This window comes from Mustela nivalis, assembly GCF_964662115.1.
Source record: "Mustela nivalis genome assembly, chromosome: 7".
Taxonomy (NCBI): domain Eukaryota; kingdom Metazoa; phylum Chordata; class Mammalia; order Carnivora; family Mustelidae; genus Mustela; species Mustela nivalis.
Window position 1 is genome coordinate 67048016 of NC_139026.1, and position 18627 is coordinate 67066642.

The 18627-nt window shown below is 40.1% G+C and overlaps 1 protein-coding gene across 1 annotated transcript in view; it reads right to left on the minus strand.

Moving 5' to 3' along the window:
• Positions 1-18627, minus strand: part of LOC309870264 (liprin-beta-1-like) — a 67138-nt gene that overhangs the window by 13927 nt on the left and 34584 nt on the right. Inside the window, exons 13-17 of the mRNA XM_082742446.1 lie at positions 10296-10450; positions 4998-5113; positions 3969-4025; positions 2596-2665; positions 223-394 (exon numbers count right to left, since the gene is read on the minus strand). Coding sequence (XP_082598572.1) covers positions 223-394; positions 2596-2665; positions 3969-4025; positions 4998-5113; positions 10296-10450 — 570 coding nt within the window. The remainder of the gene's footprint in view (positions 1-222; positions 395-2595; positions 2666-3968; positions 4026-4997; positions 5114-10295; positions 10451-18627) is intronic.

The window sequence follows — 18627 nt, forward strand, 5'->3', positions numbered from 1 at the left end:
TTTTGGTCTTTCCTCTACCCTTATACTCCAACAAGGAGAGCAGGGTGATGGCCTGCACAGAGCTATCTTTACCACCGAATTAAACCCAAGGGGTCAGTTTCTTGCATTCACCTTCATTTCCGAGAACGAGAAACGCACAGATCAATGAACCAGGGAAGGGAAGGGATTGACCTTGTCCTCGTCCTGAGTGAATTAAAGCAAAAGCACGCTGGCCATACGTACCCAAGTTTGGTGCACTTGCTGTCCTCTTGTTACTTTTTATTTTAAAAAAGCCACGCCCAAAGAATGATCTGGCTTTCCGAGTGCCAAAGGGGTTGTCGTCCACGGATGCATCACGCCCCGGAGCTTTCGGAGGGAGGCCCCTGAATGGGCTGCTTTCTACAGGAGCTTTATCCTAAAAGACAAGTAATAATAAATGGAACACAGCGTGGCTGTGCACAATTAGGAGTACACGCTGGGCACAACACCTGATCTGTTACACATGTGATTTTATTTAAAAGAATCACAGAACTGATAAGTTGATTATGAACACCAAGCACCATATTACAATTTAGAAAGTCAGTTCTGAAAGCTACTTAGGAAGCAAGAGCAGCAACAAAAACATGTTCATCACTGACCTATAACCGGCATGCTTCATATGTGAAGTATTTAGGACATAGAAATTCTCAAGCTTTATTTTATTTGCCTCATTCCCCCAATGACATGGAAATAAGGTACTGCATAACCAGAATACCAGCAGGCTTCCTATTTTTCGAATGGTTATGACATGACTAGGCTACAATGCAGTTCACAGTCTTTGTACCGTAACTGCATCAGAAGCCCAGCGTAATATAATCACTGTGCAAAGTAGGCGTTATCTCCAAGCTTCTACACCAGCAGCAGAAAGAGATTCTACTCCAGTTATTTAAATATTCTACTCAAGGAATTACTAGTCAAATGAGGACACAACCAGTGACTGTTAAACATTTTGTTTTTGAGAGGGTGTTCTGAGACATATTCATTACCTTGCCTGCAAGTTACCCGACACAGATCACCAATTTTCAAACACTATGACATGCTTGATACACTTAACACCAAAACTAAACTTGTTATAATTAAATTTTTCTTCATCGATTCAGAAGATTCTTTGGCTGTCTCTAATAGGTCAAGGTCTTTATCGCGAAACTTAACTGTAATTAAGTTATACTTCTAAGTACTGTTGATTTTTTAGCTTTCTTGTTATTTGAATTAGCAGTTCCAGTAACATGATCTATTATATTGTTTTAGTAGGATCCAAAGATGCTTTGATTTGCATGCCCTCATTCCTCTAACATCTCCTGCCCTCTGTTTTTGTTTTTGCAGAGGTAGAGAAAGGGGAGAGGGGACACAAGCTTTGAAGGTGGTTATTTTATCCTCTGAATTTATTGCTCATCGTAACTACAAGTTTATAGATGCCACAGTTTAGTGCAACTATTACCTATGTCTCACCACAGATGTCAAAATCATTTAATCATTTATTGAATTGGCAAGACAAAAAAGGACAAAGGATGCCTGTAATTACAGCTGTGTGCACAGTCCATGCCTTATCAGGGACACCTACATTACAACTCAAGGCATTCAGAGCCAGCAGTCAAGGGAGTGCATCTGGAAGTGGCCTACCAGAAGGTAGCCTTTACAGAGTTAATGGTTGAAAATTGGAGGAAGAACGAGAGCCCTTGTTGATGAGGTCTTTAAAAAAAAAAGACAAAAAAACAGAACACCAAAATGTTTGCTGTATACACAGTGGCTATATTAAATAAACAGCTGTTCTCGGGCGGGTGACCTAAGGATGTTTTGTGAGGTCTTAGGAAGCCCAAATATGATAATTAAGAATATCACTAGCCTGATTGAGAGTTGGGGGTTTTGTCTGTTTTTTGTACCTCCCCAACAGTTTATTGAGGTGAAACATAAAAAGTAACTGAACAATTAGGGGACATTAAGTACACTCACGGTGTTATATAACTGCCACCTCCACCTAGCTCCCAAACATTTCCATCATTTTGAATAAAACCCCTCACCCTGGAAGCAGTTTCTCTCCGTTCCTCCCTCTCCATCTCTGGCAACCGCCAAACTGTGTTCTGTCTCTATGGATTTATCTACTCTACATACTTCACATAAATGGAATCGTGGACTATCTGATCTTTCGTGTCTGGCTTCTTTCATATAACATGTTTTGGAGGTTCTGAGTTTGGGTTTTTTGGAGACAGTTAAGCAATCCCATGTATCAGACATCACAAACATTTTTCCATTGTAATCTGGACATAGGAATGGCTTCATATATTCACAAACTGTTACACACAATTCTAGAAATTAAAATAAACTTTTATCTACTTCTAAGCTATACAATCTCAGTTCCATTTATTTCCAATAATGGCTAATTAGTCTTCAGTTGTGATTATATCCACTAGTTTCAACTGTTCATATTCACCCTTCTTAATATTTACCATTAACTGTGGTATCTAATAAATCTGCATTAGAGAAACCTCAAACTCTTCTTGACAGTTTTCTTTGGAAAATGGGAAAATGTGAGGATCCCTAAATATTTGCGTCTCAGGGTAACAGACAGAGAAACAACACAGAACCAACCCCATCTGATGACTCTTTCTTCAGATTGCCCAGGCTGCTGGACTTTTGCAGACTTGAAGTTCTAAAAATAACAATAATAGTAATTAGGATTAATAATAATGGCTCTGGTGCCACTGTTTCTTAGGAGAATATCTTGGAAAGAAACTAAAACTGTGTGTGGGTTGAATCCTGGTCATAAAAGAAAATCCGGATTCAGGCAGTCACTTATGTGCTTTACTAAATTATAACATTGAGTTCTTTTAAAAGCAGAGGTGGTTAACTGTCCTGCCAATAACTCTAAATGTCCCACACATGTTAGAATAGCTGGAAAAACACTTAGGACTCTCCTTGTGATGTCAACATTTGAAAATAAAACAGCATTTTTCCATGGACCAGTGGTGTATCCTTTTATGTATACATTTAGACCAGGAACTTTTTTATTTTTTATTTTTATTAAAATTTTAGTTAATATACCAGGGAACTTCTAAAACACTCACATACTATTTATATATAATCCTTGTAATTAAAATAAAGGACAGAAGTGTTACTTTTCAATTCACAAAGGAATCCATTTTCTGAATCTGGCCAAGTAGTTCATTTTACAGTTCTGATCGAGGCATACAAGAAAAATCCCTCTGGCTGCCCATAATAATTTGTTTGCTTTCCTTGCAAAGGTGAAGTGACACTGTAAACATCCAGAGATTTTTTTCCCTTTCACATAACTAGCATTCAAGTGTACAGGGCTGTCTTTTCAAAAATGGAAGTCAGGAATAGGTGACCAGTTTAGAGAGAGAAAAAAGCTCTAAGAAGCAGAGTAACACACATATGCAAACTTTTAAAAGGCAATTCTCATGTACTCATGTGTACATAAGTTACTAGACTTGTCCAGTATCAAATAAAGTAAAAGATATTGGTGAGAAAAGAGAAGATCTCATCTTTGAATACTGCTCTGGTAAGAGATTTTCCTAATTCAGACTTGAACTTGGATAAACATAGATAATGGACCGGTTTACTACATGGAGAATGCAAAAAACTACTGCAGCCTTTCCAGCCATTACATCATTCTCTGTGACTCTTTTCTGCTAGGGTCAAAATGCAAGCCAGTGCAAACCTGAAATTCAAAGCACTGCACTTCACATGAAAACTGATGAAGGAAGGCTAAAGCAGTGCAAACACTTGGCACGAGATAATGGATAACAGTCCATGAGCAAGTATCTCTTTGTTAACTCACAACCTCCCCTTTCCCTGACATCCAACCACCACACCTGCATTAATGTATTCAGGCCTCAGTCATCCGCTTCTCACAGTGGTCACTGTGAGTTTGTCAGAAGCTTCCTCTCTCCCAGGTATCAATGACATTTTCCACATTCAAGAACATGACTTACGAAAGACTATCGCACGGCTGGGTTTCAACAGAAGCACCAAGGATTATTTTTCCATCACTAAAAGAAGAAAGAAAAGAAAAGGAAAAAAAAAAAGGAATGTGTGTGCTTCACAAGTAAAAGACCATATATATTCTAAGTAAGCAGAACTGTCAAAAAAACAAAAAATTGTGCTGGGGAAGCGATTTCTCTTTTAAAACAGTCGTGTGTGTTTTGTTTTGTTTTGTTTTTAAACACAGGCTCCATGCCCAGTATGGGGCTTGAACCCACAACCCTGAGATTAAGACCTGAGCTGAGATTGAGTCAGCTGCTGAATTTACTGAGGATTCCCAGCTGCCCCTCTCTTTTAAAATTTTCTACTATATTTTCTTTTGTTAAAAAAATATTTTACTTATTTATCTGACAGAGAAATCACAAGTAGGCAGAGAAGCAGGCAGAGAGAGAAGAGGAAGCAGGCTCCCTGCCGAGCAGAGAGCCCTATGTGGGGCTCGATCCCAGGACCCTGGGATCATGACCTGAGCCAAAGGCAGAGGCTTAACCCACTGAGCCATCCAGGTGCCCCTAAAATATTCTATTATATTTTCTTTTATTTGGTCTCATTATAAGGTTAAGTAATTGAGAACATGCTCCCTCAAAATTCTACTTGTTAATGGAGAAACTACTGTATCCCTGTCCCAAATCCTTCTTCCGAACAGCCTGGGCCACATGACCATTGCTATGGGGCTTGGGACCCACTGGCGGCTCCCCATGACTTAGGACATAAAACTTGAGTCCCCTAAAATCTCTCTCTAACCTGAACACCACACCTCCCTGGACTCCTGCCCTAGGACTTCTTGCTTCACACCCTTTATTTCAATAATCCAGAACTGACTGTAGTGATTGATTTACACTGGTCCCCTGGCACATGCCTTACAGTTTCTTGCCTCTCACAGTAAAACCTGTGTCTGTAAATAAATTGCAATGCACTCTTGTGTTTGCTTGATCTACTCTGCTGAACATTTATATTGCAATGTTGGGTCATAAATGACATACCTTTCTTCAAATGAAGTCTCTGGTTGAGGAGGCAATTTTGCGCTTTCAGACGTTTCCAGGCCCTTAGATGTTGGCAGTAATGAAGGGATTGAAACTTGTAAGATGCTGGTGTGGAACTGTAATGTAATTAGAGAAAGTAAAAAATCCAATAAATAAGACAGAAGTCACAGAGATAAAATAAAAATAACGGAGACAATTACATGGTCCATCAAAAAAATTTCATACACCTAGGTTTAAAAACACTATTCTTCTCTTTATAAAATGGTCTCTGGATATAAACATCAATGACTGTTAAAGTCAGAGAAAACATTCTGGAGGAAGGTCATTTTTTTTTTTTTAAAGGTTTTATTTATTTATTTGACAGAGAGAGAGTGATCACAAGTAGGCAGAGAGGCAGGCAGAGAGAGGGGGGAAGCAGGTCCCTGCTTAGCAGAGATCCCGATGTAGGGCTCGATCCCAGGACCCTGAGATCATGACCTGAGCTGAAGGCAGAGGCTTAACCCACTGAGCCACCCAGGTGCCCCAAGGAAGGTCATTTTTGAACTTGGTTCTGAATAAAACATAATACCATCAAGTAAGTCAATAGTTGATCCTGACAACTTTAAGCCCTAGTAAAAACTTTGGTTCTAACCTTATGCAAGTCACTTAACTGGGCACCAGTTTTCTCCTCTGTAACATGAGAATGGCAATGCCTACCTGACAGGGTTGTCATGATTTGAGATGAGATTTGGGTAAAGTGCTTTGTAAACACATCTGTTTTCACTTTATTTTCTATCACTAGTCTAATATAGAATGTTGTTCAAACCAGATTTTTTTTTTTTTTTAAGATTTCATTTATTTGACAGAGAGAGACATGGTGAGAGGGAACACAAGGAGGAGGAGTGGGAGAGGGAGAAGCAGGCTTCCCACTTCCCTGAGCAGGGAGCCTGATGAGGGGCTCCATCCCAGAACCCTGGGATCACGACCTGAGCAGAAGGCAGACACTTAACGACTGAGCCACCTAGGCACCCCCCAAACCAGTTCTTTGTGGATACCACTTAAAACACTTGGCTTAATAATACTACAGCAGCAACAACAAAAATGCCTAAAAACACCTTCCTAAACAAATGCTTTGTGTACCCTAAGGATGGAATCTATGGAAGAAATTTTATACTCTGGGGTTAAATAATTTTCGATGACTGTAGAGCATTATGGTGTAAGAGCCCATCATAAACTACAATACATGAATCACTTAAAAAATATTGTGATAAAAAAATAAAATTTTCCTCAGTGAATTCAGTCTGCCAGTCAACCAACCAATCAGTGACCGTCCCTCCTTCTGAAGTCAGCCAGGAAGGTAGGGACTTACAACCTGGAACACACTTCTAGATGCCAATCAATCAATGACAGTCTCACCTCTGTAACCACACATCCACAGCGGATGTCAACTCTCTCTAGCCTCTGAGAGTCCCTCAATCCCTGAGCTCCAAGCAACCCCACCTGCCCCACATATGATCAAAGAGACTGTCCCTGACCAACAAAGTTCACCGAGGTAACTAGATAAGCAATACATTTAGCTCTGTGGTTTTTGTTCCAGTTACTGAGCGGTGGTCTCATTCCTTGACACTAAGAGGTTATAACATGTGAAGTCTGTTGAAATAATCTGATTGGGCCCAAGACGGAGTGGTTCGTGTTAAGCTCCATGTCAGTAAACCCAAGCTTAGCTAAGTTTCCGTGCTCGGCACTCCCAGAAAAGGCAGACCTAGGTCAACCAATCGGCACTTGCCTGCCCTTAGTAAGTTACCTGACCCACCCCGCCCCGAGACTTCTCTTTGCTGCACATTAAGGAAAGTAACCCTACTTAACCAACCAGCAAATGACCAGCCTGATCCTCTGCTCCTGCTTCCTTCGGCCTAAAAAAGCCCTTCATTTTGTACAGATCCGTAGAGTTCCTTTCCATCTGCTAAAACGGACATTGCCTGATTCATAAATTGCTGAATAAAGCCAGTAAGATGTTGCAAATTTACTCATTTGAAGTTTGTTCTTTAACAACAAGTCTGATCTTGTTGCTTCGCGATTTTTTATTTATTTATTTATTTTTTAGAATCTTTATGATTAGTTCTGGGCAATTTACAGAGCCATCATCCCTGTGTTAAAAATTTTCTCAGCTGAATTTTTTTTAAAGATTTTATTTATTTGACACAGAGAGATCACAAGTAGGCCGAGAGAGAGAGGAGGAAGCAGGCTCCCTGCTGAGCAGAGAGCCCAATGTGGGACTTGATTGATCCCAGGACCCTGAGATCATAAACTGAGCCGAAGGCAGAGGCTTAACCTACTGAGCCACCCAGGCGCCCCTGAATTTTGTTCTTTAAGAAGTCCTATTGCTGTAAAATAGGAGATTACTTCACTCTCTTTTTTCTTTTTTTTTTTAAATTTGAATCTTTATGATTAGTTCTGGGCGAATTATTGAGCCATCATCCCTTGTGTTGTCAAGTTCACAGTAGCTCCCCGGGTTCCTAACATGGGGAAGGAAATGGCCCACTAACAAACTGATCCATTTCCTTGATTTCGTTTTGAACTTAGGACTTTAACTCCCAACTCCAATCTCCCTTCTAGCTCTTCTTTAACAATATGGCTGAACACACTCAATCCTCATCAAATCATTCTGGTTCCAAACGAAAAGTCTCATTAAAGTACAATTCACATAGGAAAGACTTTTTTTAAAGAGACTATCTGGGCAAATCTTACATGTAACATCTGCCATTCTGTAAATAGGCAGCAAGCATACTCATTGACTGTCAACTGTTATTTTTCCCTTCAGTAGAAATATAATTAGCAATTAGGGGATTTTCCCCCTCTAACATATTTTTTATTTCCCCCTCTAAAATATTTTTTATTCCTTAACTAATCCTTTGCCTCTTTTTTCCAATTTTATTGGGATATCACTGACATGCAGTACCGTATAAATTAAAAAGAAAAAAGAAAAGGAAAGGAAAAAAAAACACATTTTTTTCCTTGCAATGAGAACTTTTCGGATCTACAGTCTTAGCAACCTTCCAGCATACCAGACAGCAGTGTTAACTATAGTCATCACGTTGTACCTTATACCCCCAGCACACTTGTCTTATAACTGGAAGTCCGTACCTTTTGATCACCACCTTCCAATTTCCCCTACCCAGTAATCCTTATGACTGACATCTTTTAGCCCTCTCCTATAGTGAAGAGAGAAATGTTTCCTCCTTGAATTCATTTTCATGCAATTCAAATTTCATTTTCTCATTAGGTAATCAGCAGGAATAGATAGGAAAAGAAAAGATGCCACTTGGTTTTTTTCTCACTGAATACAGTAAAATGTTAAAGGAAAGACGACCAAAGGGGGAATTGGAAAACATAAGGTAGTCAAGACTATTTAGTTAAAAAACAAAAACAACAATAACAAAAACAATTTTTCCCATTCCCAGTTTCTCTAGACAGTACACTGCACTAAAATTAAAAGTTCTAGGGCAAAGAGGGAGGTGCTGTCAGGAAGCCACGGGTGTGCCTAGGTTAAGACCTCAGGAAGACTTAAGGTACAGCTGTCTCATTGAAACCTTCAAAAAGTTCGACAACTCTAAAAACAGAGGGATATTCCATAGCAGCCATACAGAAAACTTACGATAGAGAAAGTCTTATGGTGAAGATAATTGTGGATATCCTTTACCTGACGGAGTGGATTATAAATTGATTCATAAGAAATGCCAAATGAATAAAATATTATACCAAATAGAACCAAGAGGGACAGAGATAGTAGAAGGCAGAAGGCCCTAGACCCGTATAGATACTTTTGCAGAAAACAACTCATCTGCAATTACAGGTTCTTTCTCCTGGAAATGGAAAGATGACTCCCAAGGAACAACCAAGAGCCCAAAGGTCTGGGCCCTGTCAAGGAACTGGCCACACGAGCCTGGCTGGATTTGGGAACTGCTACTGACTAATGATACGTGGGTGTCTTCCATGTCTATGTTCCCTCTTCTTGAATGGGAATGCCCAGTAGTTACTATGCCCATTCCACCACTGCATGTCAGGTGTGTAGGGGACAAATGACTTGACCTTGAATTTCCTGGTTCTTTACATGGAATGGAGTGCTACTCGAGAAGCCAAACCTGAGCAGCTGCACCTACATCTTGACCGGGTCTGGATGACAAGGTCTTGGGATGCGGAAGCCTGACTGGAGTAAGACCAAGAGGTCTTTGATGAGGGGATGAGGACATTTTGCATGGGGGAGGGATATAAATGATTGTAGCCAGAGAGTGGAGGGCAGTTGTACTAGTCGAATATGGTCGTAGGGGTATATGCCATCCCATGTGTTCTTCTCAAATGTGATATTACTTGTCCATCAAGAGGTAGGGTCTTTGTTTCCTCTCTGTGAATGTGTGTGGGCCTGTGACTACAGGAGAAGAGATGCCACAGGGTTTCCGAGTCATAGCATAAAAGATGATATAAATATGCCCAGTCCTCTTATTGGGATGCTCATCCTTAGGATCTAAACGCTCTGCTAGAAGAAAGCCAGGGAGTCACAGGTATTTCCAGCTAGGGCCTCAGCTGAGGTCCTGTCCAACAGTAGTACCAACCAACCATGTGATATACAAATGGGTAGCCTTCGGATGACTCAAGCCTCCAGCCTTCACACCATTCCAACTATTGCCCAGTGGAGCGAAGAAGAAATGCTCCTGCTGAGCCTTACCCACATCACACATTTGTTAGCAAAACAAGTGCTGTCACTCAAGCCACAAATTTTTGGGGTGGTTTGCAATAGGTAATGGAAACAGATTTTGGCACCACTCTGATGTGTGAAAGAAAAGTTAATGATGAGTTCAAGACTAAATATTCCTGTCCAGCTGCTTTTTTCCAAGTCTAAAGAAGTCAGGGAAGATTTTAGACCAGAATTTTTCAGAGACAACATTGGAAGTGACTAAAACCAACTTCTTTATATAATCTCACGTTATCCCTCTTCATTTATTCCCTATTTGTTCTTTACTAATAAAGATTATTATTGTGTAGATTGTAATCTATTTAGGATGACATCTTTCTCCCATGTTCTTCCTGAATTATTTAAGCAATTTTGACATTGCCCAAGGTATTTATTTATTAAAGAGGGGGGGAAAAACCAATCTTTCAAATAAAGTCCTAGCAGACTGAGTTTTGACATGAAAATTGCTAAGACTCAGTCAGTAGCCACACTGAGAAAAGATCCCAGGTCTTTCCTGCTGTCAACAGCATTTTAACCTTCAATGACACAGTCTCTTCACTACAAAGATAATGTTGAGAGTCTGTAAATACCTCTTCTGGAACACTTGTGTTGAATGGGTCACGACTGGGAGATCCCGTGACTGGTGTAGATGATACACTTTTCTCCAGGTCACTAAAACCCTGCGCATCCAGCAAAGTGGAGACGGAACCAGAAGTGAGCAGACCGTCAAAGTCGCCATCTTGGTCTAGGAAAAGGAGAAAAATGGCAGCTTTTCATTTACATTTCACTTTTGGAGGAAGAATACCAACTGAATATAAACATTTTTCCCATCCTCAAAAATCAAAAGTGAGTTTCCTTTGAAATCCTTAGAAAAATAACAAGAGGACCTCTAGGAGAAATGTTAAACTATGAGCACCTGGAGCCTGAGGGTGGTATTAATAGCTATTACCACAGACTCACAGCCTTGAAATCAGAAGTTCATTTAGTCCAACAACCTTCCCTAATTTTGTTTCAGAATTTGGGGCTTTACAAATTTCAGTTCAGAAACAACCAAGCTGGGGAGGAGTCAAGATGGCGGAGAAGTAGCAAGCTGAGACTGCTTCAGCTAGCCAGAGATCAGCTAGATAGCTTATCTAAAGATTGCAAACACCTGAAAATCCATGTGCAGATCGAAGAGAAGAAGAACAGCAATTCTGGAAACAGAAAAACAACCACTTTCTGAAAGGTAGGACCGGCGGAGAAGTGAATCCAAAGCGACGGGAAGATAGACCCCGGGGGAGGGGCCGGCTCCCGGCAAGCAGCGGAGCAAGCGCGCACAAAATCAGGACTTTTAAAAGTCTGTTCCGCTGAGGGACATCGCTCCAGAGGCTAAACCGGGGGGGCGAAGCCCACGCGGGGTCAGCGTGGCCTCAGGTCCCGCAGGGTCACAGAAGGATCGGGGGTGTCTGAGTGTCGCAGAGCTTGCGGGTATTGGAACGGGAGAGCCAGCTACAGAGACAGAGCGGACAATAGGCTCACAGCTCAGTGTTACCTTGAACCGGTCGCAGGCTCGGTGAGCTCGGAGCGCAGCTGGAGGTCAGGCAGACGGGAGTAACTGGGCGCTGTTCTCTGGGGCCCTGGGCTCTCGGCTCCTCCGGGCCTGAGACCAGGAGGCCGCCATTTGTATTCCCGTCCTCCGGAACTCAACGGAAAGCGCTCAGGGAACAAAAGCTCCTGAAAGCAAACCCGAGCGGATTACTCACCCCGGCCCCGGGTAAGGGTGCTGTAATTCCGCCTGGGGCAAAGACACTTGAGAATCACTACAACAGGCCCCTCCCCCAGAAGATCAACAAGAAATCCAGCCGAGACCAAGTTCACCTACCAAGGAGTGCGGTTTCAATACCAAGGAGAGCAGCAGAATTCCAGAGGAGGAGAAAGCCAAGCACGGAACTCATGGTTTTTTCCTGTGATTTTTTTTTAGTCTTGCAGTTAATTTAATTTTTTCTTTTTCATTTTTTTTTTTCCTTCTCGCCTTCGGGTAAATTTTTTTTTTTAACTGTTACCTTTTTCTTTTTTAACAGTTTATCTAATATATATATTTTTTTCTTTTTTACATATTTCTTAGGTGTTTTCTTTTTTAAAAAATTCTTTTCTTTTTAATTTCTTTTTTCTTTTTTTTTCTTTCTTCCTTTTTGAACCTCTTTTTATCCCCCTTTCTCCCCACTCACGATATTGGATCTCTTCTAATTTGGTTAAAGCATATTTTCCTGGGGTTGTTGCCACCCTTTTAGTATTTTACTTGCCCCTTCATTTACTCTTATCTGGACAAAATCACAAGACGTAAAAATACAACACAAAAAAAAGAACAAGAGGCAGTACCGAAGGCTAAGGACCTAATCAATACAGACATCGGTAATATGTCAGATCTAGAGTTCAGAATGACAATTCTCAAGGTTCTAGCCGGGCTCGAAAAAGGCATGGAAGATATTAGAGAAACCCTCTCGAGAGATAGAAAAGCCCTTTCTGGAGAAATAAAAGAACTAAAATCTAACCAAGTTGAAATCAAAAAAGCTATTAATGAGGTGCAATCAAAAATGGAGGCTCTCACTGCTAGGATAAATGAGGCAGAAGAAAGAATTAGTGATATAGAAGACCAAATGACAGAGAATAAAGAAGCTGAGCAAAAGTGGGACAAACAGCCACTGGACCACGAGGGGAGAATCCGAGAGATAAGTGACACCATAAGACGAAACAACATTAGAATAATTGGGATTCCAGAAGAAGAAGAAAGAGAGAGGGGAGCAGAAGGTATACTGGAGAGAATTATTGGGGAGAATTTCCCCAATATGGCAAAGGGAATGAGCATCAAAATTCAGGAGGTTCAGAGAACGCCCCTCAAAATCAATAAGAATAGGCCCACACCCCGTCACCTAATAGTAAAATTTACAAGTCTCAGTGACAAAGAGAAAATCCTGAAAGCAGCCTGGGAAAAGAAGTCTGTAACATACAAAGGTAAAAATATTAGATTGGCAGCTGACTTATCCACAGAGACCTGGCAGGCCAGAAAGAGCTGGCATGATATTTTCAGAGCACTAAACGAGAAAAACATGCAGCCAAGAATACTATATCCAGCTAGGCTATCATTGAAAATAGAAGGAGATATTAAAAGCTTCCAGGACAAACAAAAACTGAAAGAATTTGCAAATACCAAACCAGCTCTACAGGAAATATTGAAAGGGGTCCTCTAAGCAAAGAGAGAGCCTACAAGTGGTAGATCAGAAAGGAACAGAGACCATATACAGTAACAGTCACCTTACAGGCAATACAATGGCACTAAATTCATATCTCTCAATAGTAACCCTGAATGTGAATGGGCTAAATGCCCCTGTCAAAAGACACAGGGTATCAGAATGGATAAAAAACAAAACCCATCTATATGTTGCCTCCAAGAAACTCATTTTAAGCCCGAAGACACCTCCAGATTTAAAGTGAGGGGGTGGAAAAGAATTTACCATGCTAATGGACATCAGAAGAAAGCAGGAGTGGCAATCCTTAGATCAATTAGATTTTAAGCCAAAGACTATAATAAGAGATGAGGAAGGACACTATATCATACTCAAAGGGTCTGTCCAACAAGAAGATTTAACAATTTTAAATATCTATGCCCCCAATGTGGGAGCAGCCAACTATATAAACCAATTAATAACAAAATCAAAGAAACACATCCACAATAATACAATAATAGTAGGGGACTTTAACACTCCCCTCACTGAAATGGACAGATCATCCAAGCAAAAGATCAGCAAGGAAATAAAGGCCTTAAACGACACACTGGACCAGATGGACATCACAGATATATTCAGAATATTTCATCCCAAAGCAACAGAATACGCATTCTTCTCTAGTGCAAATGGAACATTCTCCAGAATAGATCACATCCTCGGTCCTAAATCAGGACTCAACCGGTATCAAAAGATTGGGATCATTCCCTGCATATTTTCAGACCACAATGCTCTAAAGCTAGAACTCAACCACAAAAGGAAGTTTGGACGGGACGCCTGGGTGGCTCAGTTGGTTAAGCAGCTGCCTTCGGCTCAGGTCATGATCCCAGCGTCCTGGGATCGAGTCCCACATCGGGCTCCTTGCTCAGCAGGGAGCCTGCTTCTCCCTCTGCCTCTGCCTGCCATTCTGTCTGCCTGTGCTCGCTCTCTCCCCCTCTCTCTTTCTGATAAATAAATAAAATCTTTAAAAAAAAAAAAAAAAAAAAAAAGGAAGTTTGGAAAGAACCCCAATACATGGAGACTAAACAGTATCCTTCTAAAGAATGAATGGGTCAACCGGGAAATTAAAGAAGAATTGAAAAAAATCATGGAAACAAATGATAATGAAAATACAACGGTTCAAAATCTGTGGGACACAACAAAGGCAGTCCTGAGAGGAAAATATATAGCGGTACAAGCCTTTCTCAAGAAACAAGAAAGGTCTCAGGTACACAACCTAACCCTACACCTAAAGGAGCTGGAGAAAGAACAAGAAAGAAACCCTAAGCCCAGCAGGAGAAGAGAAATCATAAAGATCAGAGCAGAAATCAATGAAATAGAAACCAAAAAAACAATAGAACAAATCAACGAAACTAGGAGCTGGTTCTTTGAAAGAATTAATAAATTTGATGAACCCCTGGCCCGACTTACCAAAAAGAAAAGAGAAAGGACCCAAATAAATAAAATCATGAATGAAAGAGGAGAGATCACAACTAACACCAAAGAAATACAAACTATTATAAGAACATACTATGAGCAACTCTACGGCAATAAATTTGACAATCTGGAAGAAATGGATGCATTCCTAGAGACCTATAAACTACCACAACTGAACCAGGAAGAAATAGAAAGCCTGAACAGACCCATAACCAGTAAGGAGATTGAAACAGTCATTAAAAGACTCCAAACAAACAAAAGCCCAGGGCCAGACGGCTTCCCGGGGGAATTCTACCAAACATTTAAAGAAGAACTAATTCCTATTCTCCTGAAACTGTTCCAAAAAATAGAAATGGAAGGAAAACTTCCAAACTCATTTTATGAGGCCAGCATCACCTTGATCCCAAAACCAGACAAGGATCCCACCAAAAAAGAGAGCTATAGACTGATATCCTTGATGAACACAGATGCGAAAATACTCAACAAAATACTAGCCAATAGGATTCAACAGTACATTAAAAAGATTATTCACCACGACCAAGCGGGATTTATCCCAGGGCTGCAAGGTTGGTTCAACATCCGCAAATCAGTCAATGTGATACAACACATCAATAAAAGAAAGAACAAGAACCATATGATACTCTCAATAGATGCTGAAAAAGCATTTGACAAAGTACAGCATCCCTTCCTGATCAAAACTCTTCAAAGTGTAGGGATACAGGGCACATACCTCAATATCATCAAAGCCATCTATGAAAAACCCACCGCAAATATTCTCAATGGAGAAAAACTGAAAGCTTTTCCGCTAAGGTCAGGAACACGGCAGGGATGTCCATTATCACCACTGCTATTCAACATAGTACTAGAGGTCCTAGCCTCAGCAATCAGACAACAAAAGGACATTAAAGGCATCCAAATCGGCAAAGAAGAAGTCAAATTATCACTCTTCGCAGATGATATGATACTATATGTGGAAAACCCAAAAGACTCCACTCCAAAACTGCTAGAACTTATACAGGAATTCAGTAAAGTGTCAGGATATAAAATCCATGCACAGAAATCAGTTGCATTTCTCTACACCAACAGCAAGACAGAAGAAAGAGATATTAAGGAGTCAATCCCATTTACAATTGCATCGAAAACCAGAAGATACCTAGGAATAAACCTAACCAAAGAGACACAGAATCTATACTCAGAAAACTATAAAGTACTCATGAAAGAAATTGAGGAAGACACAAAGAAATGGAAAAATGTTCCATGCTCCTGGATTGGAAGAAAAAATATTGTGAAAATGTCTATGCTACCTAAAGCAATCTACACATTTAATGCAATTCCTATCAAAGTACCATCCATCTTTTTCAAAGAAATGGAACAAATAATGCTAAAATTTATATGGAACCAGAAAAGACCTCGAATAGCCAAAGGGATATTGAAAAAGAAAGCCAACGTTGGTGGCATCACAATTCCAGACTTCAAGCTCTATTACAAAGCTGTCATGATCAAGACAGCATGGTACTGGCACAAAAACAGACACATAGATCAATGGAACAGAATAGAGAGCCCAGAAATAGACCCTCAACTCTACAGTCCACTAATCTTCGACAAAGCAGGAAAGAATGTCCAATGGAAAAAAGACAGACTCTTCAATAAATGGTGCTGGGAAAATTGGACAGCCACATGCAGAAAAATGAAATTGGACCATTTCCTTACACCACACACAAAAATAGACTCAAAATGATGAAGGACCTCAATGTGCGAAAGGAATCCATCAGAATCCTTGAGGAGAACACAGGCAGCAACCTCTTCGACCTCTGCCGCAGCAACATCTTCCTAGGAACAACGCCAAAGGCAAGGGAAGCAAGGGAAAAAATGAACTATTGGGATTTCATCAAGATCAAAAGCTTTTGCACAGCAAAGGAAACAGTTAACAAAATCAAAAGACAACTGACAGAATGGGAGAAGATATTTGCAAACGACATATCAGATAAAGGACTAGTGTCCAGAATCTATAAAGAACTTAGCAAACTCAACACCCAAAGAACAAATAATCCAATCAAGAAATGGGCAGATGACATGAACAGACATTTCTGCAAAGAAGACATCCAGATGGCCAACAGACACATGAAAAAGTGCTCCATATCACTCGGCATCAGGGAAATACAAATCAAAACCACAATGAGATATCACCTCACACCAGTCAGAATGGCTAAAATCAACAAGTCAGGAAATGACAGATGCTGGCGAGGATGCGGAGAAAGGGGAACCCTCCTACACTGTTGGTGGGAATGCAAGCTGGTGCAGCCACTCTGGAAAACAGCATGGAGGTTCCTCAAAATGTTGAAAATAGAACTGCCCTATGACCCAGCAATTGCACTATTGGGTATTTACCCTAAAGATACAAATGTAGTGATCCAAAGGGGCACGTGCACCCGAATGTTTATAGCAGCAATGTCCACAATAGCCAAACTATGGAAAGAACCTAGATGTCCATCAACAGATGAATGGATCAAGAAGATGTGGTATATATACACAATGGAATACTATGCAGCCATCCAAAGAAATGAAATCTTGCCATTTGCAACAACATGGATGGAACTAGAGCGTATCATGCTTAGCGAAATAAGTCAAGCAGAGAAAGACAACTATCATATGATCTCCCTGATATGAGGAAGTGGTGATGCAACATGGAGGCTTAAGTGGGTACGAGAAGAATAAATGAAACAAGATGGGATTGGGAGGGAGACAAACCATAAGTGACTCTTAATCTCACAAAACAAACTGAGGGTTGCTGGGGGGAGGGGGTTTGGGAGAAGGGGGTGGGATTATGGACACTGGGGAGGGTATGTGCTTTGGTGAGTGCTGTGAAGTGTGTAAACCTGGTGATTCACAGACCTGTACCCCTTGGGATAAAAATATATGTTTATAAAAAATAAAAAATTAAAAAAAAAAAAAAAAGAAGAAACAACCAAGCGGAGAATATCAGTGGTACAACAAACTAATTCTGAACAGCAACACAGTCACCATGAGAAACTCAATATTCATCATTCATCATTTCTGTGTTATTTTTTTATTAATTTTTAATAAACTAATAATGTATTTTTATCTCCAGAGGTACAGGTCTGTGAATTGCCAGGTTTACACATTTCACAGCACTCACATCATCATTTCTTTGTTCTTAAAGCAAAACAAAACAAAACAAAACAAAACAAAAACCACATACATATAAAGAAGAAAAAACAACAATAGGCAATCTTCTGATTCCTTAAGATGATCCTTCTGTGCCATTTATTTTAAAGAAGAAAGAACAGCCTTATGGACAAATGCAACCACATACCCAGGAAAGCGGCCAACTTTGAGAACTACTTCTACATCTTCAGCAATGAAAAGGATTAGCTGCTGAACAACTATGTCAGATATTCTTTTTTAAAACCAAAAATTGATGCTTAAAACACTATTCTCTGAATAGTACAAAATCCTAAACTCATTTAAAGCTGTTAACTAGACTTACCTTCTTATATTTTTATTAGGCATTTATTCTAAGTTCATTAAAATGTAGGTATTATTCACATTCTCTAAGGACTAAGTAAATACAAATACTAGTTAGAAATCACTGTTTATAAACTATTCATTAGAACAGGACATAATTTTCAATGGTGGTTAAAAACTCCCTCTTTTTAATATACAAATGTCAGTAAGTACATGATAAGATGTCCAATACTTTTCATCATGAGGGACTTGTGATGAGAATACTTAAAACACTAAACCAATTAAATCAAAATCATATCAAATGTACAGGATTGTGAAGTTTCAAATACCATACCAAGTGTTGGCAAGTGATACATTGCTGTTGGCAATGTAAAATAATACAACTAACTTTGGAAAAGAAAACGAAAAACAACCTCCTTTTTCTACACATTTTATATGCATTAAAAAAGATGAAAAAAAGTACAGGAGGGGTGCCTGGGTATCTCAGTTGGTTAAGTGTCTCTCTCTCTCTCTTTTTTTTTTTAAGCTTTATTTACTTATTTGAGAGAGAGAGAGCATTGCATGCACGCACAGGCCAGGGGAGGGACAGAAGGAAAGAATCTTCAAGTAGCCTCCACCTGAGTGCAGAGCCAAGGTAAGGCCTGATCTCACGACCCATAAGATCATGAGCTGAGCTGAAAGCAAGAGTCGGACGCTTAACAAACTGAGCCACCCAGGTGCTCCAAACGTCAGACTCCATCTCTGCTCAGGTCTTGATCTC